General features: G+C 40.1%; 1 protein-coding gene across 1 annotated transcript in view; it reads left to right on the forward strand.

Annotated features, from left to right (window-relative positions):
- Positions 1-26,668, forward strand: part of LRIT1 (leucine rich repeat, Ig-like and transmembrane domains 1) — a 129,173-nt gene that overhangs the window by 91,456 nt on the left and 11,049 nt on the right. Inside the window, exon 3 of the mRNA XM_086922076.1 lies at positions 25,315-25,620. Coding sequence (XP_086778202.1) covers positions 25,315-25,620 — 306 coding nt within the window. The remainder of the gene's footprint in view (positions 1-25,314; positions 25,621-26,668) is intronic.

The raw sequence follows: 26,668 nt of genomic DNA on the forward strand, positions 1-26,668 counted from the left end.
ATAAGCAACAAAATCAGACAACCATTTGGGTTTCTTAGACACTCTTTTGGATAAAGATACATCGCTTAGAACAGCCACGTCCTGACTGGAGGTATTATTACTAGAGCAGGAAGGTACAGTATATGTAGAATTCTGATTGGTATAACCAGTGCTTGAACAACAAGGCAAAGCATCTGAGTTATCACGAACTACACCCTCACTGGAATCCTCATCCAAAAAAGAAAGATCAGGATGTTCAGGAACAGGTTCTTTGCAATAAACATCCTTGTCAGCTTTTAGAATAGCAATCCTGCTCAGGTTCCAAACTTTATTGTTAGACAATCTCACAGAGTTTTTTAATACTTCTAAAACCTCAAAAGGGCCCATAAATGAACTTTCACCCTTCTTGACCTTCCATGGTTTTTTAACTTTCACCAACATACCCACTTCCACTTTCGGATCCTTCTTTGAACCACACTTCTCATCAAAGTACTTTTTGTTAGAGCAATGAGTGCGAATGAGGTTTTCCTTAACTATACACAGATCTACGCTTGTAGAAGTAGACTTGACTAACCACGAAGGATTCACCTTAGTTCTAGGAATTCTTCCCCTCATCACCTCAAAAGGAGAATATCCAGTCATAGAATTCTTGGTTGTCCTGTACATCCATACTTTTTTAAAAATCTCAATTTCCCATTTCTTGTCATCATTACCATTAAACAGTATAGCACTCTTCAAAACCCTATTGAACCTTTCTATTACTCCATTGCCACTAGGATTATATAAGGAAGTAGTGGAATGGACAATGCCAAGCCTTAAAAATAATCATGAGCCTTCTTTGAATTGAACTGCACCCCATTGTCTGAAATGATTCTCACTGGAAGACCTTCTTCAATAAAAACTTTATCTAAAAAACAAAGGACCGAATCTGTATCTATTTTCTGAACAATTTTGATAATAGGCCATTTAGAAAAAATGTCAATGGCTGCAATGACATACTTAGATTCATAACCAATAGGACCCATGATGTCTATGGCAATGGTTTCCCAAGGATTGTCCGGAATGGTATGCGACCCATATTGGGTTTTAAGGTAACCAGAGACTTATCTGAATTAGCACACACTACACAGTTCCTAACTAACCGTTCAATAAACATATCCACCCCTGGCCACCAAAATAGATGTTTAACTTGTTGCTTAGTCCTAACCATGCCACTATGACCTTCATGACCCTGTAACACAATACCTTTCCTCACACCCACGGGTGGAACAATACGCTCACCTCTTTTGATGATGTTCTCACAACATGAAAGTTCAGACCTTACTTCCCAGAAACTTTTCAATTCAGAGTTCAAACACTTCTTGTCGGGCCAAGTACCAGTAATGTAACTAGCAACACTCTTCAAATTTTCATCAACTTCAAATTTCTCTCTCCACAGAGTTTGATCAATAGAAATAGGACCCTCATCATGAATCATGGCGATCTGAAAATCGTCCCATTCATTATGTAAATCTTCCTGAATAGGTAAGGGCATCCTAGATAAAAAATCAGCAGAAACATTCTCTTTGCCAGGTAAGTATTGTATATTATAAATAAAGTCTTGTAAACGCATGGACATGCGAGCAATGCGGGCTGAAGCTCTCAACATGCCTTCCGTGGTGAGAAGACATACCAGCGGTTTGTGATCACTCCTCAGAGTACATTCCTTTCCCCATACAAATACTCTAAAATGTTCTAAAGCCCAAATGCACGCTAATGTTTCTCTTTCTATTGTGGAGTACTTTTCCTCAGCAGGGGTAAGAGCTCTGGACGCATGTGCAATAATTACTTCTTTACCCTCCTTGGTTTTCTGGGTAAACACAGCACCTAAACCTTTTGCGCTAGCATCAGTAGTCAGAATATTCTGCAGAGAAGGATCAAAACAAGAAAGTGCACTAGCAGAACAAATAGCACCTTTCACATCACAAAATTCCTTCTCACATTCACTTGTCCACTCGAAGACAACTCTATTCTTGATCAACTGCCTAATATTATATGTTCTGCATGAGAAATCAGGCACATATCTCGCATAGAATTCAACTAAGCCTAAAAAGGATCTTACATCATCTTTAGATTGAGGATGAGGAGCAGACTTAATAGCTTCTAAAAGTGAAGGTTTTGGTTTGACACCATCTGCACACAGCTCATGACCTAAGTAATTTACAGAATGAACACCAAATTTACACTTCTCATGCTTAATGGTAAGGCCATGTGTATTAAGAGCATTCAAAACTTCCTCTAAAGCAGCAATGTGTTTGTCTTTGTCATCATTGAATACCAAAATGTCATCTTGAAAACAGATTGCACTTTTACAATCTTTTAAAATGTCTTGCATAACTCTCTGAAAAATTGCTGCCGCAGACGCCAAACCAAAAGGCATCCTGTTGAATCTGAAACACCCAAAAGGTGTAATAAATGCAGTTAGGTCTTTACTCTTTTCATTCAACTCTATCTGATGGTAAGCAGCAGATAGGTCGATAGTTGAAAAAATATTTGACCCCCCAACAACAGACAACATTTCAGAAATACGAGGAAGAGGGAATTGGTCTACAACAATATTGTTGTTAAGATGGCGAAGGTCAATGCATAGTCTCACCTTGCCATTTGCCCATCTGGCAACCACTATGGGCGAAACCCATTCAGATGATTCAATTCTATCTATTATGCCACCTTCCACCAAACCATCTAGTTCATTTTTTACTTCCTCTCTGACAGCAAAAGGAATATTCCTTGCTTTGTGTATTTTAGGACAAGCATTATCCTTTAAGCGAATCTCATGTTTAAAGTTAGTTAACTTCCCAATATCTTTAGAAAAAACATTAGGGAATTTTTTTAACATTAATGAGGAAATGCCATTCTGCTCATCAATTAACATCACTGGATTAGGACTATTCGGGTCCAGAACTATGTCAAGTTTGCCAAAGTCAAACCAGCTAAGCACTGACAGACCCTTTTTTGAAACATATAATTTTGCTATGCATTTTCTGTTTTTAAACCTGAAAACTAAGGTTCTGAACCCTAAAATATCTATCCTTCCCCCTGAGTATCCCTCGGGATTGATATCACTGTCCTCTAAATGACTGCCTAGTCTAGGTACAAATAATTTTTTCCAAACAGATTCACACACTATAGAGTAGGGTGAACCTGAATCAGCGTACATGTTGATTTTTACCCCTCCAATAACCATATCACATAATGGTTTCTTCTTAATGGTGTTGTCATTCACATTCAAAATTACAGAATCTCTTATGTTCAAAACAAAAGAACAGTTATTAGAGTCACTAGAGAAATCCTCATCATCACTGTTTTCACTAAGTTCAATACACTTTACCTTTTGATTAACTTTACCTTTTCTGCAAGCAGATGTAAAGTGACCCTTTAAGCCACAATTGGAACATTTCTGTTTTAAACCTGGGCAAGATTTGTTATTTGCCAAATGTGACTTGCTGTTACATCTAAAACACTTTAGATTACTTCTTGAATCTTCAAGATTTTCTTTATGAGAAAATACTTGTTTCTTTTTAAAAGAGTCCTTATTTTTACCATCATATTTATGATTAATTTTAGCAACCACATCTTTACTAATAGAAGTCTCTTTACCTTTAACTTGCAAGGCGCTCCTACAAGAAAGTTCGGCTTTTCTTACAATAGCTACCACAAAGTCTAAGTTTTCATCACCATTTATCCAAAGTCTTTCCTGTATAGTTTCATTACTGGAATGCATAACTACTTGATCTCTGATGAGATCTTCTTGTAAATTACCAAATTTGCAATCAAGTGCTAAAGTTTTAAGACAAGAAACAAAATTATCAACAGATTCTTCACTTAACTGTTTTCTCTGGAAAACTTGAATCTAGAAATTCCTATGCATACTTTAGGAGAACAGTATTTATCAAAATCATAAATTGCTTTATCAAAAACATTTATGTCACCACTAGCTTGTGAAGCGGGAAGTTGATTGAAGGCTTTTAATCCTTCAGGTCCCAAGCAGTGTAAAAAAATACCTTTCTTTTCTGGTGCTTTCATTTTACCATTGGCATCTAATGTCTCAATATAGTTTAAGAAATAAGCTTTCCATTCGATCCAAGGCATACAAGGAGAACTACCAGCTGACCAATAACTTTGAGGAGGAGCAAGAGTATAACCTTGAGCACACATAATGAAAAGAATTAGCAAATTAATTTACACTTTAAGGAAATAACTAGAATAAAGTACTTGGAGATAATGGCCAGAGAAAAAAAAATAAAGTACTTGATAATCGAAGAAAAATAAGATTTTCAATCAAGTTTTGAAGAATCTAGGCGTTTCCTGTGTTCAAAGGAGATAATATCCGTCTTTTCCTGTATTTTGTGTCATAATCTGCCTTTCCGATTTCCACTCGGTTTTTCCAATTCTCCCCGTTTATTTAAATTGTAAAAAGAAACAGATCCGGGGAAAAGAAACGAAGTCACCTCTTCGGTTTCACCTAAAAACAGAGTAACCAATCAAAAGCGGTGTCTCTGCGTCTCACAGGTGCAGAAATAGCTTCGTCTTTAACCGGGGCTTGTAGGAAGAAATCAGTATCGCACTGCAACGTGAAGAAAAGAAAATAAATGAATTCTTCTTTCCAGATGGTTGTGCAGCGCTTAATTCCTCCTTCGGATGGCAGTACGTAACTTGCAAACAGGTAGGTGAAGTGAATTATTAACTTCCACTAGTTCCAACGGAAAATCGAAAAAAATTTGTAAAACTGCATAAAATGAAACAGGAAATGCTTCTCCGAAAGGGTTCAGTACTCAGACTCTCGTCGCCAAATTGTAGAGTAATTATCCACAGCAGTTGATGAGAAAAAGTAAGTTTATTCGTACAAGAGAAGCACTCCCTGCATACAGCTTCAGTCTCCAGGAGTTCAGCAGTAACTGACTTTACAATACAGTTGTGGTACAGCAGGCGTTAATAACAAACTGTACATGGTCTCGAGTGATGCACAATCAAACCACAATAACACTCGAGACATGTACTTGAATAACAACACTGGCACGAGTCGGCACGAGTGCAAGTAGAAGAATGCGAGGAAATACTCGCGCCGGGCATGTACTCGCGCTGACTCGTGCACGGAGTACACAACAGCAAGGGGTTAAAAATCCTGTCGCTTATATTTATAAAAACACGGTTTTGCATTGAATGTCCTTGAAATTTTCACTAGCCCAGACTCTATTGACAGTTCTACTAAAAATACAGTTAATCAGTTGTTCTCGAAGGACTGTCATAATACAAGAACTTTGCACAAATTGAATAATCCCTCAGTAAGAGTCCATATTTTAATTTTGTTCCCAGCTCTAATGAAATCCTACCTTTCCTTTGTTACTAATCCTCATCATAGTTTTTATTGACCTTGATTTTGATTGAGTGTATTCCCTGTGTTGTTTTTATCTTACAGATCTCCCATGTTGAGTAGTCGAAGCAGCACACATTTGACTTTAAATTGTCTAATACATTTTTATCTGGTGCCTAGGAAATGTTTTTTATTATCAATCTTGCGTGTCTTAAACCTGACTCAATGTAGGCCAGCACTTCTTATATTGCAGAAACTTACCTCTGTTGTTATATGCAGGGTTGTAATGAATTTTATTTTGAGTGCACTTTTCAGAAATGTTTATATTAATTGGCCGTGCTTTTACAGGAAATAGCATGTAATTGAGCACTTATTAATTCAGTATTTCATTTAGTGATTGTTTTAGTATAATGAAATGTATTTTATTTTGCTTAATGTTTTTATTATTTTTATGGCTTAATGGCAGCTGAACAAATACATGATTGGGTGGTTAATTTCAGAAGGTGATACCCATTCTAGTACATCCTTTGCAAGTTGGTTTTGTTCCTAGATGTTCATTAAGGAATAACCTAAGACCCCCTACTACACCTTATCCAGCTTTAGTGATTGTAATGATAAATTGTATCTTTCCCTTGACTCTCAGAAGGATTTTGTTTGTGTTTTGTGGAGTTACTGTTTCTATAGATTACACCAATCAGGTTTTGGCCTTGACTTTTCCTGGAAAGTTAAATGGCTATATGCTAATACTTCTGTGTAGGCAAACTGTAGTGAGTTTCGATCTGTAGCCTTGCAGGTCAAGAGATGATCCTTTCCAGACTGCCCAATCTTACTTTTGTTTCTGCTAAAAACAGGGCCACTTGTGGTCACCATCTGGCAATCTTAACCCCTTCGCTGCTAGACCTTTCCCCCTGTGCTAAGCCTTTTTTTGGCTATTTAGGGTAGTTCACGTTCGAGCCCCTGTTTCTTTTTATCCACATAAAGTTTCCACGTCAAAATGGTGTCATTTATTTCCAAAATCCTGAGGATTCTAAAGGTACCCAGGATTTGTGGATTTCCCTGGAGGAGAATGTGAAATTAGACAAAATACAACTAAATGTTGTTTTTTATGGGAAAAATTTGAAAAAAGTGCTGCAGATAAAAGAGTCTGTTTTTCTCCCTGCAAATAGTATCAACAAAGGGGTTGTTGTGCTAAAATCACCATCTTCACAGCTTTCAAAAACAGGCAGACTTATGTCAGAAAATCAACATTTTCTACACTGTTTGGTATTTTACTGGGACATAGCCTATTTTCCATATTTTCTGTGATTTCAGCAATCTTCCACTAAGAGGCCAGTTCCGATCCGGGTCAGAAGGGCACCCAACGCTACGAGCCGTTCGTGTGTTTTCCGCCTGACTCGTACAGCTATACGAGCGAGCTAGTATGATGCGAGCTACGTGAAAATCACCCACCGAGTCGTTTCTGGGTCCGAACCGCTCCGTACGTCTCGGCCCAAAGCTAACCATGGCGTGCAATGGATGCGATTTACGACCGAGCCAGTATGATGCATGAGTCGGACAGCCGGTGCGAGCCCAAGTATCCAGCTTGCAAAACGTCCAGGAAGTTGCCTTTGGGGGTCCGCGTCGGACCCCCTGTCACCCGCAGCCCTACGACTTGGACACAGGGGGAGACCCAACACAGGCATGTACGGTGCAGGAAGTCACCAATGCTTACCCACTGTAGGGGGTGCCCTTGTACGAGACGTACCCATTCAGTCAATGGGAGCCCATGTACACGACCGGCTCCCATTGACTTCTATGGGAGTCCGACCGAACCGAGTTCCGCAGCATACGGCCGCATTGTACTCGCTCGGTCGGACTGCAGGACTCTGACTCGGTCGGAGAACAATCCGGATCCGGCTCGGTCAGACAGCTTTCCGACCCAGACCTGAATCGGCCCCTTAGTGGTATAAATGTGTGTGAAAGCAATAATGCATCCTACAAAGCTATTCAATTTCAAAATATTTAACAAATTCTGAATTCAGCAAGGGGTCATTTGTGTAGATCCTCCAAGGGTTTCCTATAGAAACTAGCAGTTAAAATAGAAATATATTGAAATTGAGTTAAAAAAAGCCATTTTTGCCAACATTTTCACTTGTAACTTCTTCTAAGTATGGCAGATTTTTAAAAGCAATATGCCACTATGTTTGCTGTACCATTCTGGTTGCAGGGATATAAAAAAAATGTAGAACCCAAGGAATCCTTAGCCAATAACTGAACTGTGCCTTGCAATGGTGTAGTGTGTCTGTCATAGGAGGACACCTTTATAGCTTGAAATCATATGCTGTCATGCGTTCTTACTTAGTAGGTTATGCTCATGTCATGGTGGAATGTTATGCATGCCATATTCAAACTTTTTGTTACTTGAGTTGAGCATCAGTTGATGCTGGTATCTGTAAGCTTTTGGATGGGATCTTCTTATGGAAATAAATCTACATTAAACAGCCTTCCTGTGTCCAGACTTTTACATCAGGAAAGCTTCACTGGCGTAGTTGGCAGGATAACAAAGAAGATCTCAACACAAGAATTTGGTGAGAGAGAATTTTTTAGAATGATGAACATCTTCGCACACTAGGAATAGTGTGGACTTCAATAACAAAGTCAGAGGACCATCTTTAAATATCTGTTAGACTTCAAGTCTGTCCTTATTTATATGATGTAAGGCGGTGAAATCCTTTATAATTTTGGTCTTATTTTCTAACTATCAGGGATTGGGAGTTTCGCCACATACTCGCCCCTTATTGATAGCAGTTGGGGTTGGGAGAAACTAATGTCAATGCAGGCTCATCCTTTGTGGCTTTGAGTATATACCAGCGTGTAAGAAAAAATGTTTTGGGATACAAATGTCGATGCAGGCTCATCCCTATTGTGCTGATGCAAGCTCGTCCTTTGTTGTTTAGAAGAGAGGAAGAGAATTACATGTATCAGCGTGTGTTTGAAATAGACTCTATATTTTGAAGGCGCAGTGTGCTTTCTTTTACAACGAATCTCTGACAGCGAATTTCAAAAGTAAACTTGTTGTTCATTCTGTGCCGAGCGCCAGCCTTGCCTTGCATGAGAGTTCTCGAATCTTCAATCCTCTCAATGCGTCATCCTTGTTCTATGCGTTCCACAGCTTCCAACGTCATTCTCCTTACATCAGACGCTTTTCAGCACGTTGCATAAACATGCGTTGCGGCCATCTTAGGAGGATTGTGGTGTGTATTTTGTCGCTGCCTGGTAGCGAAGGATTTTTGCCGAGTAACAAAGGAAGACACTCTTTGGATTATAAATGTGTCACGCAGAGTGTATTATGGCGCTGTCCAATACCAGTAGAAGATCTTCTGCGTGTTATTTCAGTGACATGCACACTGCCCCTAGAACTTATATTTATTTTCACAGTAATTGTTTATATTTTCTAGTGCATGACTGAAGTACTCACTCAAATTAAAGTGTTCGAGCATTGGTAATTTTGCGTGTTACACTCACTGTGATACACACACACTTTGATCCTTTGAATTGTTTATCCTTTGAATTTTTGCATCATTTATTGTGTCATAGTAATATGGAATACGTGCACTATGTTTTATAGTCACAATACATGTACATAAGCAGCGCATATTTAAGCATTGTTATTGCTTGCACTTATGATAGTTTATTGAGGTGTTCCATGAATTGCAGAGTATATATTAATTAATTAATATTTATCTAACAACTGCAGGGAGTGATAACTAAAGTATTTATAATATAGCAATATGCAAAACGTTACGGCAGCACCTTTCTCTCTCACCTTCCTCCTATACAATGTAAAAAATGGAAGGTGGTGTTTGAGAGGTATTCCAGGGTTTGTGGGCCTTCTCTTAGTGCTGAGAGGAAGTCCTCTTTACTTCTTCACTGTTTAGGCTCAGAGGGCCAAAACGTGTTTGATCATCTTCCTGATCTTGCACCTGAAGAAGCAAGGGACTTAAATGATTATGAGATCTGTATTACGAACCTGGATAAACATTATTTGCCTAAGGTTAGTACCATCTTGGAGAGATATCAATTTGCAAAAAGAACGCATAGATAAGAAGAAACTATAGAAGGGTATGTTACTGTTTTATGAAAACTTGGCTCTTCATGCAAGTTTGAAAATGGAACTGATATACGTGTTCGTGATCAGTTCATGTTTGGATGCAACATGGAAAAGGTCAGTGAAGAACATTGGTTGTGTGATGAACCTACTTTAGATGAAGTTCTCACTGTTGCTAAGAGAATTGAACACTCTTTGAAATGCGTTGCAGTTATAAAAAAGGACAATGAAAAAGAAGTCAAGGTACAAGTGGTTAAAGATAAAAACCAAAAGGTGGTTGAAAAGGGTATATACAATTCTCTTCTTGATAAAGAGGACTTTAAAGGAAAAGTGGCAGAGCGAAGATGTTACAGATGTGGTAGAGTAGGTCATCTCACAAATGATAAAAAATGTCCAGCATTGGGTCAAATCTGCACAAAGTGTAAAAGAAAAGGTCATTCTTCTTTGATGTGAAAAAGTTAATCAGTCAGGGAGTTAAAAACGTGGAGATTTACGAGGCTGAAAATACTGAAATAAGTGCTGATGATTTTGAATGTGGGCAAATTGTGATACAGGTTAAGAATAAAATCAATAAGAATTCTTGTCCTTTTGACAGCATTACTGTTGAAGGGGAAATCACTTGTGTCTTATTTGATTCGGGTGATAAGATCACATTTGTATCTAAATAATTTTATATTACAAAATTGAAAAACAAGATTTCACTCATAAAGCCTGACATCATACATTTGGCGTATGGGGGTGAGCCTATTAAGTTGCATAGGTATTTTATTGGCTTGAGTGAATATAAAAACAGACTTGTTTCAGGGAAAATGTATGTATCCAAGAAGGGAGATAGTATTATCAGTTGGCTACACCAGGGTGACTTAGGTGTGTTTCTTGATCCTAATGCTGATCCTCCCATTCAAATTAAGGATAAGGTATACTCCGTAGTGAAATCCGGTGACAATGAGATTTTAAATGATTTTATGAAGGTATTTCCTGGTGTTTATAAACATGAGTTGGGACATTTAAAAGGATACCAACACAAAATCAAATTGAAAAATGATGCTGTACCTGTGTGTTGCAAGGTAAGAAATGTGCCTCTTTCAGTGAGGGATGATATGCAAAAAGAAATTTCTAAACTCAAAAGTTGAGGGATCATTGAAGAAGTGGAAGGTACAGAATGGTTGGCTCCAGTGGTGGCTGCCCGAAAACCCAATGGAGACTTACGTCTCTGCATTGACTTGAGGCAACTAAACTAATGTGTGATTGTGGATCGTTATCCTTTGCCAAACATTACAGAACTGCTGGTTCTACTTGTTGGGGGCGAAGGTGTTTAGCACGATTGACCTCACCTACCATCAAATTGAGTTAGAAGAAACGTGTAGGGACTTTATATCTTTCATAACACCTTTTGGAACGTTTAGGTTTATTACAATGCCATTTGGCTTAGTTTCAGCTTCATCTGTTTTCCAATGTGCCATGGAGAATGTGCTTAGAGATTTAGCAGGGGCATGCATATACCAGGATGACATACTCATTTTTGGTGATGATGTGAAGGAACATGATTCTTGGTTAAGGATGGTGTTAAAAAAGTTGTGTGAATACAATCTTACAATTAAAATGGAAAAATGTAGATTCAGATCTGATTCCATAAATTCCCTAGGGCACAACATAACTGGTGATTGGTCAAGCCTAAGAGTGATCTGATTAATACTATTTAAAAATGAGTTATCCCGCTAATAAAAGTGAATTGATGAAATTCTTAGGTATGGTGGAATATTACGCTAAATTTGTGAAGAGTTTTGCTGATTCTTTTTTTTTTTTTTTTTAAATATATTTTTATTTTTCCTTTCAAAGAAAAAGCACACATTAAAGTAACAAAAAATAAACAAGTTTTTCTCATTTTACAAAAAAAACAAAAAAAAAAACCATATACATTTCATTGAAGGGAGCCAATACATGGACATATCATATTTTGACATTTTAACAATTTACACCCTATCATCCTATTCCTGCCCTCCATTTCTCCAGTGGTCCCCAAATCTTGAGGCCCAGAGTCCTCCCGACCCTGCCTTTTCTAGCATAAATATGTTTCTCAAGATTATATATAGCAATAAGATTTGATAACCATATTTGTATAGATGGAGGACTCTTATCTAGCCATACTCTAGCTAACATTAATCTGAACACAGCCGCTGCCATAAACAAAAACATTACGTCGCCCGAGTCCGTTTGTGGATTTCCCTCATCAACCCCCAACATAATTAAGCTTACTGAAAAGGTTATCTGTATCCTTAATGTATTAACTAAAAAGTGTTCAATGTCCTTAATTAGTGTATGTAGCTGCGGACATGTAGCAAACATGTGGACAATATCAGCCTCAATGGAGTTACATCTGGGACATGTGGTGCCCTCTGAACCCCCCCACTTCGCAATCCTAGCTGGAGTATAATACAATGAAAATAAGGTTTTATAATGTTGGGCTTGCAAGGGGGCAGAACAAAGCATGGTCCGACCTAGTTCCAGGGATTCGTTAAAAACTTCCGGGGTAGCCTCTATCCTCTCCTCCCATTTAGCCCTATGCTTATCTAGATCATCTGGTCTATTTTTTGCCAAGGCAGCATATATTAACCTAATGGAGTATTCCTCTCCCGCAATTATCCCTTCCATCAGCTCATAAGGTTGAAAACCCAATGGACCCCCTTGCTTGTTTCTTAAAAAGCTCCTTATCTGAAGATATTTAAAAAAATCTCTTCTATTTATATTGTATATATTCACCAAATCCTCGAATTGTACCATAATCTCAGAGTTCATTAAGTCCCCAATTTGATGTATCCCTTTATCTTCCCAACCAGCCATTACATAATCAGAAAAAATATCTTCAGGGAAGGATTTATTTTTATAAACTTTGGTATATCTATTAAATCTGCCCATACCTGTTTTCTTCAAAAAAGAACTCCATATTTTAAGTGCCGCCCTAAGATTTTTATACGCCTGTCTTCTAAGCTGACCCAAGTCAGTAAAATAGAGAAAGCAATTCTCCGCATTCTCTCCTAGTACCGCTGTGTAGGCTTCAACTGACATATTAATAGCCTTTGATGACCCTCCACCTCCCCCTATCAGTCCCTGGATATACTGGAGAGCAGCAGCCAAATAATACATCCTAAAGTCTGGTGCACCCCAGCCCCCTCTATCCCTTGGCAGCGTAATAAATTTATAAGCCCTACGGGTTTTTCCTTGGGCCCATATAAATCTATTAACTACATTCTCCAACATACTAAACCATTTATTCTCGAAAATTAAAGGTATTGACCTAAATAAATACAAAAATTTGGGTAAGACCATCATTTTTAACACATTCGGGTAGCCAACCAGTGAAAGGTGCAAGTTGTTTATCCTTTCCAAATCACTTTTTACCTTCACAATCAATGGCTTGATGTTACGCTCAACTACCTCCTCCAGATTTGCGGAAATATCAATCCCTAAATATATTGCACTGCTGACCACCCTAGTATCCTGACTAATTGCAAACCTATTCAAGATTATTTGGGTCTTTGTTTTGTTTAGACTATAACCTGATACCAGTCCAAATTCCTGTGCCTCTACTTCTATACCTATCATAGCCCTATCTGGGTTGGGAGTCAGTATAGCAACATCATCCGCATAAGCGAGGGTTTTCACGGTACTGTCATTTATTGTCATAGTCTGAATCTCAGGGTTTCCCTCTAGTTTGCAAAGTAGTGGCTCTATGTATAAGGCAAAAAGTAATGGAGAAGACGGGCAACCCTGTCTGGTCCCTCTTTGTATATGTACTGGATCTGAGTGCCCTCCATTTACTCTTATTTTTGCGACCGGGTTTCTATATAGAGCTTGTATAGCCTGTATGTAACCTGGCCCAATACCACACCACTTCATGACCTCCCATAGATAGTCCCAGGCGACCCTATCAAATGCCTTCTCGGCGTCTAAGAAGAGAGCCGAAATAGGATCGCCTGTCACCTCTGCCGCATCAAACATAGTGATGACTGTCCTAATATGCTGTGTAGTACCCCTCCCGGGTATGAAACCATGCTGTGATGGGCTCACCAGATGTTCTATACAGCCTGCAAGTCTTTTTGCCAGCATCTTTGAGTATACCTTAACATCTGAATTCATCAGAGTAATTGGCCTGTAGGATCCAGGGAGAGTTAAGGGCTTCCCTTTTTTAGCGATAACAATTATATCTGCCCCTCCCCATGAATCCGGTGGCTGCCCCCCTTGTTGTACATACAGCATAACCTCAAACATATAGATCAATAAACACTCCCTAAATACCTTATAAAACTCAATCGGGATTTGATCAGGTCCAGATGCTTTTCCTGACGGTAAACTACTTAATGCATCGTTGAACTCCTCTAGACCCAGGGTAGATTCTAAGATTTCTCTTTCTTCTCCTGTAAGAAGTGATGGGACTAGATATTTAAGGTAATTATTAATTTCCACTGCTCCCCCTGTGCCTTCCCGTGTATAGAGTTTTTCATAGAATATTCTGAAAACATCTCTTATCTTATCCGGTTCTGTAACAATGTTATCCAATGGATCCAGTATTTCCTTTATCTCTGCAGCTGCCCTCTGTTGTCTAACCTTGACTGCTAGTATATGCCCTACTTTTTCGCTTCACTCATATGCCTCCTCTTTTTTAGTCAAGTATTTTTCAGCCAGCTTTCTGGACATACTTTCTACAGCTTCTGCTTTCAATACAACCAGGTTTAATAATACATGCTCCAGACTAGCTTTAGATTCTATGGCAGCTGCTAACTTCCCTTCCTCTATATACAACTTCTGTCGAATAGCCTCGTTCTTCAATCTCTCCTTCTTCCGTCTAGTCACTACATAAGACAAAGTTTCTCCTCTCACACCTGCTTTGAAGCAATCCCAGGTCTGTCCTATAGAAGCGGTGCCATGATTGATCTCCCAAAAAACCCTAATCCTTCCCTCCATATGCTTCCTGTATTCTGCATCCTGAAGGAGGCTCCTCTCAAAAGTCCATGTTGATCTTTTTGGCGTCACTTGCGGAACCTTAATTGTTAATATAAGTGGGCTATGATCAGAGATAATCCTTGGTTGTTTTTCAATCAGTGTTTCCCTAACCAAAGATTTTGAGACTAAGAAATAATCTAATCTTACCAAGACCTGATGGGGTGCTGAATAAAAGGTACTACTATCTGTCATTGGATGTTGCATCAGCCATGGATCCACCTAAAGGTTATTATACACCATATTAGTGATGGCCCTATTTACCTTCTTCTTTCTGCCACTATATATCCCTCCTATACTCATAAATGAGCTTGTAGGGTCGTGTAAATTAAAATCACCACAACAAACAACAGGTTCGGGCCATTGTGCTAGTTCTGTATCTATAAATTGCCATATCTCCGGTTCATCCTCAGTGGAGCCATATACAGTCACTAATGTTAGCCTGCAACTTTTGAAACATAATTCAGCTATGACCCATCTCCCCCATTGGTCCTCTTTCTTTCTTTTGACTATCACCTCCCTTCTTTTCCCAAGAATTGCAACTCCTCTTGTCCTAGACCCTTGCCTGCTAGCTGCAAGAACATCAAAGCCCAATTGATTCATCAAATATATCTGTTTTTCCTCAATATGCGTTTCTTGTAAGCATATCAGATCTACTTGTAAAGTTCTAATATAGGCTGCTACATTTGCCCTTTTCCTTGGATCGTTTAATCCACAAACATTTATAGAGACTACTTTACATGACATTGCACTTTTGTAGTGAAAGCCCTTCTTCGTATCCCAGCTGTTTCTTTAGTCGCTTCTCCCTCCATTCCCACCATTCTCCTCCCTTCTCTTCTTGTAAAAAATACATAGAACAAACTATAAATGCAATCAATGTGTGCTAAAGAACATGTCCAAACTATACATCTCGGTTGGTTTTTTGCCCCCCCCACCCCTCCCCTCCCCCTCCCTTCCTTTTCCCTCCCCGCCCCCCTCCCTACAGGCAAATAGGTCAGCAATGACCTATGTGTGGTCGCTTCCTGGGTGTGTTAGTCGCACCCCTCTCCCATCTTTTTCCATGCCTCTCCTATATTGTTATTTAAGCATTTTCAGACAGGACCCTGCTTTTTCATCTCCTTTCCCAACTCCTGAATAAACTCTTGAGCCTTGATTTCCGACATGAACATCCTAGTTCTGCCCCTTGTGATCACTTTCAATCTAGCTGGGAACAGTAGATATGCCTCAGACCCCAGGCCTGAAACTGTGGAATCATTTTCCTAAGCCTCCACCTCCTCTCCACCGTCACGTGACAAAAATCTGGTCTTGTGAAGAAGGTGATACCCTCTACAGTTATTTTACTATCTGGCCTGACTTTCTGGATAATTTCTTCCCGGAGCAAAAAGTTCCCAACATAAACCAATAATGCTCTGGGGAGTGGTGCTTTAGAGCCTCCTTCAGCTCCATATGTTTTACGCTGAACAAAGGGGAACCTGTGTGCCCTCTGGATCTCTGCCTCCCACTGCCACTGGGATTCAGGAAATGCACCTTTTAATAGTTTGATCACAAACCCCCTAGGGTCCTGTCCTTCAAGTCCTTCTGCCACCCCCAAAATGCGAATGTTATTGCGTCTTTGACGATTTTCAAAATCCTCCATTTTCCAAAGGAAATCATCCGCCTTCTTTTCCTGCTGTGTTTTAAAGTCACTGAAGCTACGGAAGTCATCCTCTATCTTGCCTGTTCTTTCCTCTACTTCAGCTACTCTCCCTGCCAATCCTTCATACAGCTTGTTTGTTTTCCGGAGCGTATTTTGAATCTTCTTAGAGTCTTGTCTTGTTTTACGACTTGTAGATCTTGCTTCAGTCTGTATTTGTTTCAACATATCAAAGACCATTCCTAGTGCCTCATCTCGCCTTGAGCCTGTCTCTTGCTCTTCCTGATATGTCTGTGAGGTTGCCGAATAATCCCAGTCTAATTTTCTGTCTGCACCTCTTGTGGGCGTTCTTTCATGCCTATAATGTCTCAGCTGCCTCTTCTTTTGTGTAGACTCTTTGCCTATGTCTGTTCCTGAGGAAGTAGAGGCAGACCATGAATCCTCTTCCTCCTCAACTTCATCATCATCTTCATCATCCTCCTTTTCTCCCTCATCTTCTGTAATCTCCCCTTCTTGTCGCCCAGAATCAGAGTCTTCATTAACTGAGTAAAAATGATCCCCCTCCAATGAGCATACATCTTCCTTTTCCCTGGGGTAAGCAGCATCTGCTTTCTCAGCCACCAAGTTAACCGAGCTTCCCCATGAAGAATTAGGGGTTTTAGCCCGTATTTCAGCCTCCACCTGCATAATTGCCCGTAGCATATCTGAATTTTCATTTTCATTTTCTTTTCCTTTTCCGTTTTCCTTTACATGCCCCCTTGACTCCCCCTTACCAGTTTCTGTTCCTCCATTCACAGTGTCTCCTTCTGCCAACACCGTCATTGCAGTATCCCCTTCTTTTGTTTCTTGTTTCTTATCGTCCTTTTGTGCAGCCCTCTGTCCCACATTCTCCACTGCTTTCTCCACCAAGCCATTACCAGCGTTCTGCTCGAGAATGCAGTTTGCCGCGAGGGGTTGCCTAGCAACTACCGTCGCAGCGTCTGCCACGCTTCCAGCTCCAGTCTTCGCAGCTACCGCTGCGTCCTCGAGGACGTTCCGAAGGCTGACAGACTCCGCTTCTGCATTGTCCCCTGATGAGATCGCCAGGCCCGCTGTCCCTAGGCTGGCTGGCCGAGTAAAAGTTTCTGGTAAGGTGGGCTGTCTGAGGGGGGTTCCTTTGTTCTTTCCGCTCGGCTGCTTTTCGACTGGATTAGCGCGACCTTTCACCGTAGCGCTCTCCTCGCCACTCGGTTTCCCTTTAGGTTCCAGCTTCTTCTTTACCGGAGGGATCACCACTTTCCTTATGGCGCCTGGGTTCTTCGCTGCCATCTGCGTCCTCTGTACTGTGGGTGTCTCAGGTTCCATGGGAGTTGATTTACCGCTCTCACTCCCCTCTTTGACTTTTAATTTATCAGCCTTCGCAGATCTTGGGGGCATTGTTGATCTCTGCATGCAGCTCACCTCTTGGGCTCTGAATAGTGGACGGCTTTTTACTTGCCACAGCAGTCTGGTTGTAAGCCTTCTCAAACTAATAAAAAATCTTCTGAAATCGGCGAGCAAATTAGTAGTTGGCTGTATGGCACTATAGCTTACGCAATTCCCGGTAGTAACAAGTTCGATGTCGGTAGCCATCCGCAGGACCTGACACCATCACTATAGGTCCAGCTCTATCATAGTTTAGCCATCAGATAGGAGAGAGGTTTGGTGCGACTGCTCACAGCACCCCACCCGCGGCCATCTGAGTTTTGCTGATTCTACTGTAAACATGAGGTGCATGTTACACAAGGGTGTTGATTTTGAGTGGTCAGAGCTAGGTAAAAGTGAATTTACCAGTGTTAAAGAAAAATTAAATACTGCTCCTTCTCTTAAGAGCTTTGACCCCACAATTAAGCCCATTCGTGTTACTGATGCTCGTGAGAAAGGCTTGGGGGCAGTTTTTCAACAGCATGTTCCATCTGGTATGCAAACCATTATGTTTCTTTCCCGTAGTTTAAGAAACACGGTATTCTGTTGTGGAAAGGGAATCTCTTACGGTTTTTTGGACTATAAATACATTCAAGAAATTGATTTTGAGGTCTGCATTGACCACAAAACCTTAGTGGAAATATTTAATAAAAAAGGCCTTGATTTGATTTCAAGTAGGATCACTAGATGGGTCATTGGTTTGCAAGAGTATAGTTTCTCACTGAAATATATTCCAAGTATTGACAATGGAGTTGCTGATGTATTATCACATCTCATCCCTAGAGAATCTACTGAGAGTGAGGAGTCTGATGAATCTAAAGAATGGGTGTGTGTGGTGGATCATGATATGTTTTCAGAAAAAAAGGTGGAGTGAGGAGTTAGCCCTTGACTCTACGTTAACAGAGGTAATATCATTTGTTCAAAAAGGTTAGACAAACCATAAGGCGGGATCTGAGCTTACAAGACCATTTTGTAATATACGAAGTGAGTTGTCTGTTGAGAATGATTTGTTGTTTTGGGGTACAAGATTAATTCCCCCCTGTAGTCTCAGGAATGAATTTGTGGATTTGGTGCATTCAGCTCAAGCGGGTCTTACGAAAAGCAAGGAAAGATTGCGTATGCCATATTGTTGGTCCGGCATGGACAAGCTTATGGAGCGTGTGGTGCGGGATTGTGTTCCTTGTACTTTGAGTGAAAAATCCAAATGTCCCTTTGTATAACCCATGATTTTAAGGAGGCATCCTTCAAGTCCTTGGCAGGATATTGCTCGGGATATTCTTGAACCGGTTCATAATGGTGGTTTACAAATTTTTCTTTTGGTCATAATTGACACGTACTCTCGTTGGCCAGAAGTGTTTTTTTTGTCAGTTTCAGCTCAAGTAATTGAGTGCTTGAAAGAATTATTTTCAAAGGAAGGTATGCCTGAATCTATTTTAACTGACAATGGGGTTCAACTTACTTCAAGAGAAATGGAAGACTTTTTATCCTCAAGAGGTATCGTACATAAAATGTGTGCTCTTTATCATCCTGAATCAAATGGAATGGTTGAGAGATTCAATAGGATGCTTCAGGAAACAATTACCTTAGCAAAGTCATTATCCTTGGATTGGAAAAGTGAGGTTCTAAAGAAAGTGGAGGAGTGCAGAATGTCTCTTCATGGCACCACTGGGAAAACTCCTTTTATATTATTTCATGGTAGAGTACCTAATACATATTTAGAACCTTCTTGGGTTAACAAGTATGAATTTGCCAAAGGAAAGGAATGTGTGTGTGATGGTAATGATGTACAAAAGAGGGAAGAGAAGAAAGCCACTGAAAGGAAAACTTATTTTGATTCTAGGAAAGCTGTAACAAAATTGAGGTGAATGTAGGTGATATGGTCGTGATTAAATGCCCTGGTTTGGGTGGTAATTCTCTTTCTAAATTCATGAAGCCACATATGGTCATCAAAGTTTTCAAGAATGCTATCAAATCTCAAGATCATCTAAACAGACTTGTGGTGGTTAAGGGAAAACTCAATGAGAGGTTTAATGCAAATTCAGGTGACATAACCTCTTCTCCTGTTAGTCCCTTCGTAAAAATGGATACAAAAAACTAATGGAATGAGAAGTACTCATTGCTCTTTTAGGACAATAAAATGTCCTGGTTACCTCAGTGATTATGTTTGATTTCATTTTATTGTAATATATGTTGTCTGTCTTAGGAGGACACCTTTATAGCTTGGAATCATATGCTGTCATGCTTTCTTCCTTAGTAGGCTAAACTCATGTCATTGTGGAATGTTATGCATGTCATATTAGAACTAAGCTGTTAGATGTGATCTTCTTATTGGAATAAATCTACATTAAGCAGCCTTCCTGTGTCCATACTTTTACATCATGAATGCTTCAAATGGTTTTTCATTTTATAATGGGTATATTGCAAGTCATTTGGTCAAATATAATGAGGAGTTAAAAATAGGTATCAAGGAAAACTATGTATTTCCAAAATGGGAAAGAAATATAGAGTTTAGAAGCAGTGGCTATTTTCACATACCCGAAATTGTGGGTACCCATACTAGCATGTGAATTAAAACTAGCATATGAATTAAACAAAACTTTTCAAAATCACTTCTTTTTTGCACATTGTTGACATTTGGAAGGCAGAAATGCATAGAAACTCAATTGGTAATAAAACTTGTTCTGCTATTCTATGTTCCACTAAGACTTCCGATAACAATGGAACCTCACTGGGTAGACCTAGTGCCTGTGACTGGAAACATCCTAAAAAGCAACACATCACATTTTCCAGTGAAAATTGACATTTTACTCGCAATGTGCCTAGCTGTGGATTTTGGACCCTAGCTCAGCTGTCATTTAGGGAAAGATAGCAAACCTGTACATTTTTTAAAACTAGACACCCAGGGGAAATCAGGATGTGAGGCAATCACCAGATCCTGTTACCCAGAACTCCTTACAAACCTCAAACATTGTCAAAAAACATATTTTCCTCACATTTCTGTGATGGAAAGTTCTGCAATCTGTGGGGAGTCACAAACTTCCATCCACCCAGCATTCTTCCAAGTCTCCCAATAAAAATGATAGTTGAAAAGTCTTTTCTGAGACTCACAAAATGGTTTTCATATATACCTAAAAGCTATTTTGCAATCTCAACCCTGTGATTTTTGTGAATTCCAAAATTTGCAATATCAAAATACCTTTGTACATCAGACCCTATGCTTTTTCCTCTTTCCATGCATTCATAAAGAGTTTTCTGGCAGGCATCAAATCTTTCAAGTATGTGAATTTCTCTACACGCACTTGTAAATCCATCTCAGAGGATGGGAATTGGTCAATGCAAATTGTAGTTTGCCTTTGAAGTTCAGGAATTGACAGACACATGTATATTTGTGGGCATTCCAAAATGTCCCTCTTACTTCTTCTAATGCTGGGAATGATTGGAAAATTACTCCAGCCATGTGCCGGAATAACTCCCATTCCAGGGTGGCAAGGGGGTGATACTCGTCCAGAATTTATGGGGTTCTAAGGAAAGGTTTTATCCATGGGGAAAATGTTCTTCCTGTGGAATCAAAGTGGATTTGCACAAGAAGCTCCTGTTCCCTTTGTGCAACAATCTTTGCAAAGTGGACCAACAAAAAATCCTTAAGCACACACAATTGCATTGAGTTATATGAAAATGATATTACAAATTTCAAAGTTATTGATGTCATGTGTGCAATCTTTATTGCTCCACTGCCAACATGTGTTTTGGCAATCAGGCGTCTTGCCCCACAACATCATCAGGGCTAGAAAAAACAAAGCCTCCATTTTACAAAGACCAAATAAATGTTGTTAATGTGAATACTATCACCCAGTGGCATGATACATATGTCCACATCATACCCGATGCATGTAATTTTGTGGAAACCCATGCATAGACAGAATTTACACAAAATGAATGCACAAATTCTAGTCTAAGGTTGAAGGCCGCTGCAGTTATGGTTGGCACTACAAAGTACATACAAGAACATATCATGCCTGGTGTGAGTCACAATTATGCTCCACCATATTCCACTCTATAGTAAAATTAGGCCATACCTCATAAATGAAATCGGCGTCATGAGTCCAGTTCAACAAAATATCTGGTAGCTTGAGAATTAGTCAAGCAAATAGCTGTAAGGAAACAGAATTAGTACTGACTGACACTCATGTCATTCTCCTATCGGCTGATCGTATCCACTGAATAATTGGTGAAAAATGATACATCACCATTAGTATTCATAGAAGAAATATCAACACTCGGTCAGTGTCTCGTCTGCTGACTATCGAATCTCAAGACTATCACTTACATCCTCATTAGTTAATGGAATTATTTTCTTAAATTTGACACTTAGTCAGTGTCTCGTCTGCTGACCATCCAATCTCACGACCATCACTAAGAGCCTCATTACGATATCGGGCGGAAGGCCATCTGACAGCTTGTGGTATCAGTCCACACAGCATCTTTCGGAATGAAATATTAGGAAACATGCGCTCCAACCGATGCCCGCAGGGGGAATACACTCTGCCTCTGACAGGCTCAAGGAGCCCATTGGGCGGATCATAATCTTCAAAATAGAGGCAGTGCCTGCTCAGGCACCGCTGTGGGGATTACAAAACACCTTTCTGACATAATTTTCATGTTGGTTCATCCACCAAGAAAAGGCTGGTGGAAGGGGTCTTTTGGGAGCCTTAGTAGCGCCCCTGTGCACTCCGCTATGGGCACTTGGGTGCACCTGGGGTGCCTTCTAAACATCCATGCATCGTGTGGTAGGTACCACATGGTGCCTACCACACTGTGCATGGATGTTTCAAAAGTGTCTTTTTCCTATTGTGGCTGAACTGCTATAGGTTATTTTATATCATCTGATTTCAATGCCCTGATGTGTTCACCAACTCTAGCCCTCAGATCTCTAGTCATGCTACCAACATGTATGCAATTGCACTTGCATATAAGTATGTACACAAGAAACTTAGTGCCACATTTTTTGTTTGTGTGGATCACAAATTCATCAGCATCTCCATTTCTAAAACAATGGGCTTGTCCGGATGCCATCTGCACATCCCACAGTGGTAACATTCATAGAATCCCAGAGTATGTTGTGCCAGCCAACTCATGTGTTGCATTTGTTTAGAGTAATAGGGCTCAAGATGGTTTTTAGGTACCTGCCACTATGGAAGGTAATGTTGGGTTTATCTGAAATGTATTCTGTCAGTGTTCTATTAGACTGGAGGAAAAGCAAATGTCTCCGTAGACATGCGCGAAATCTATGTTACTGTAGTTAGTAATTAGCAGTACTTTCTTTGATTTAGCCATATCCTGTTTGTTACTAGCAAGTGTACTTTTCCAATCCACTATCAAAATCCTACTTCTGGCTGAGCGAACAGTATGTATATCGTAGCCTCTCTGGCAAATCTGGCTTCCGTATCTTGAAGACATTCTGAAATTTCTGGTCATCACTACAATTGTGTCTGACCCGCAAGATTTCCCCAAAAGAGATATCATTTATCTGGCATGTGGGATGTGAACTAGTCACATGTCGAGTTGAGCTGCACAAGTTGCAGGAGGCTGGCTTGTGAAATAACCTACTGTTAATCTTGTTGTTTATAATATATAGCTCAACATCAAGAAAGAGATTTTCTGGCTCCACACACATAACCAGGCATACGCCGGATTTACTGCTTGCTAATGTTGACAGTATAAAAATATTGATATCTCACCTCTAGTTTGGTTGGATCATTCCATCATAGTCTCTCGCTTTCACTTACTTAAATTCAAAAACCTACCTCAAAATTCCCAATGCTCCTAAAAAGACATGGAGAAACATTAGCATGGAATCCCTTTCAGATCACTTCACTACCCCAGAGCTAGATAATGATACTCCTCTCAATAGCTACTTGGTGAAATTTAATGCAGCTATATCTAAATCTCTAGACATCTACACCCCTCGGCAAATTAATGTATCCCTTAGGCATATTCTTTCTGAAAAATGGTGCTCTCCTGAACTGAGACTCAAAAAGAGGGAATCCAAATCTTTTGAGTAAACTTGGAGACTTTCTAAAAGTCTATCTGATCACCTACCAAATAAACAATTGAATGAGTATCTTAGACTGCTCAAGTGAGCCAAGAAAAATTAATTAATCTGAAGATTAGATGAAACCAGCAGTTCCTCCGGTGAACTTTTTAAATCGTAAAGAAACTGTGCTAGCCCTACATCAGTTTATCACAAGTCATTGCCCTTTAAGTACCCCGCTGTGAAGCAATAGCAAATTACTTTGCAGATAAGATTGATAAAATGTATTCTACTTTCAATGCTCAACCCTCCTTAACAGAGTACCCTTGGACCCAGAGATGACCAGACCCGGAAGCCAGAGCACACTTATGAAGTCTTGCTAGCGTATCTATGGAGCAGGTGGAGATAACAATGTTATAAGTTAAGTTGGGGTCTCTGCTCGAACCCGGTCCTCATTTCATTTTCTCTTGCCTAATCCCCATCTTGAGCTGGAATTTTATACTAATTTTTAATTTTTCATTTATGAATGATGTGTAATTCTCCCCTTGGCCAAAAAAGGTAGGACTTGAGATATCCATCCTATCTATCTATCCTCCTAGTTCCTTGCTTCTGTGCATGTCCAAAGTCTTTAAAAGACTTGTTAACAGCCAACTGACAGCTCCCCTGGGGCAACAATATACTAGACCATTTCCAGATTGGGATTCAGTGCTAAGAACAGCACAGAATGTAGCCTCCTTGCTGTTCATGACAACATTAGATTAGGAGCATATCACTGTAAAGCTGTTGTCCTGATTCTACTTGATCTTTCCGTGGCATTTGATACCATCTTGCACAGCCAAATTATCAAAAAACTTAATGAGATAGAGCTTAATTTTACAGCCCTACAATGGTTTAGATCTTTCTTGTGTTACAACAGTCATGATTTTGTTTATACTTAACTTCATCAAATTGGCGATTGTCCCAATTCCTAAATGGTATAGATATAAATACTTAGGGGTCGATTATGATTGCGGTGATTCCGCATCCTCCGGGCCGGTGGAAGCCACCGCCGGCCCGGAGGATGCGGAATCAACGCTGCGGACCTTTAAAACACCCACTGCCAGATTATGATGGCGGTGGGATCAGCGGCGGACGGCAGGTCCGTCCGCCGCTGATCCGCGGGGTGTTGGCCGCAATTGCAGACACCGCCAGCCAAATTACAATGGGTTTGGAAACATGCTTTTCCGCGGCGGATTTACCGCTGGGGAAAAGCATGTGGACAATAGCTTCTGGGGGGCCCTTGCGGGTCCCCAGGGTGTCGGGGGGGTGGGGGGTGCCCATGGCGGATACCTATGGGAACCCCCAGCATTTGCATGTACAAGGTGGCAAGCACCGCACGGTGCCTGCCTTTTTGTGCATGTAAATGGAAAGCATGCATATTTAACCTTGCGGCGGGTGCTGCTTAGAGCAGCACCCGTTGCAATGTTAAATATACAGGATGTGACCGCCAGGGTGGCGGTCACATCCTAATTCGCACGAGGCAACCGCCGCTGCCCCTGCGGACCATCCCTCCACCTCGGGGGTGGCGGAAGGACACTGGTCCGTCCGCAATCCTAATAGGCCCCTTAATTTGTTGTGTTTTATGACGTGGAGAATAGATTAACCCATTGAACAGGAGAAAACAATTTCATTAAGCTATATTGTTGGTGAGTTACTTGAGCAATTACAATTTTGTAACCATTTCCTATTGTCTTGTCATTCTTTTCAAATGTTTTACCCAGGCTTACTGATGTTGTTATTTTTCTTTGCAGGTTTGCAAGATAATCCTTGGGCCTGTGACTGCAGTTTATATGAAATGGTGCATTTCTTAACTTTCCAGTCTCCTTTGGTAGCACTTATAGAGTCGCGCCTAAAATGCTTCACCCCGCGAAGTCTCTCTGGAGTTCTCTTCAGCCAAGTGGAATTGAGAAGATGTCAGAGTCCTGTGGTGCACACAGCGGTTGACAAGCTGAAGACTATGCTAGGGAGCACTGTACTGCTGCGATGCGGAACCACCGGTGTTCCCATTCCAGAGCTCAGCTGGCGAAGGGCAGATGGATACCAACTCAATGGGACAGGTGAGCCCAGATTTCAGTGAAATATCAACAGCATAAAAAAATATTGCAAATTAAATTAAATGGGTTGGTACCCAAATGTTGCAGTTAGAATATAGCCCAACATAAAATCATGTCCTAAATAACATTTGAAAAAATAGCACCCATTGGAATTAATAATAGAAAATCTATGGGATTTTTTTAAAACAATATTTAGGATACGATCTTTATGTGCCCCTATACTTGTATGCGATGTTCTAAAACACCACCTAATTAAGCACAAGTAGCTATTTGAGAGGTAAATAAATGTTCTCCAACTTACATTGACTGTTGTGTACACAATTTACTATTTAATCTCAAAAGGCATTTGGTTGCAGAATTACTAACATTGCATGCAATGCAGTGCAGCAACCAAATTTGCCGCATGGAGTTGTTTGCCACTGAGCAGACTAATGCCATATTTACTATGATAGTGCGCTGTGCCTCTCTTTGCAATTAGTGGCACACTTCCAGGCTGCCTAGTGCCTAGGATACACCACTGCACCACAGTGCCAATGTGTGTTTTTGACGTCTAGCACTTTGGTTTTGTCTAACTGTGTATGGTTGCTGTTCAGTGCAGCATACATGCAAATTCTGAAACATTTTGGGGAAAATATGCTTCTCCTTTGTTGTGCTTGCCTAAGGGAGGCATTTTTTTACACTTACCCCTTCCTACAAATGGGAGTAGATTGTATTTTCTTTCAAAAACATTAATGGTAGCATATGAACGCCTATGTATCATTTATGGAATGCTCCATTGACACAATATAATGTAAAGCAGCGCAAAAAAGTGCATCAAGAGTTTGCTCTAGTTTGCATCAATGTTTGTGATTTGCACTGATGCAAAATTTTGATAAATCTCCCTCTTAGTAGCATGCATTGTCTAGCCATAGGCAAGGAGCAGTTCTTACATTTATGGAAATACATTTAGTAAACCTTAATAACACAAATAATCCTTAGGCTTTTTCCTAACGGACAAGAAATTCAAAATTTCTCGATGAAGGAGAAGGAGAAGGAGTTCGGAAATGCTGAG

This window comes from Lissotriton vulgaris, chromosome 5 (genome assembly GCF_964263255.1).
Source record: "Lissotriton vulgaris chromosome 5, aLisVul1.2, whole genome shotgun sequence".
In the NCBI taxonomy this organism is placed as follows: Eukaryota; Metazoa; Chordata; class Amphibia; order Caudata; family Salamandridae; genus Lissotriton; species Lissotriton vulgaris.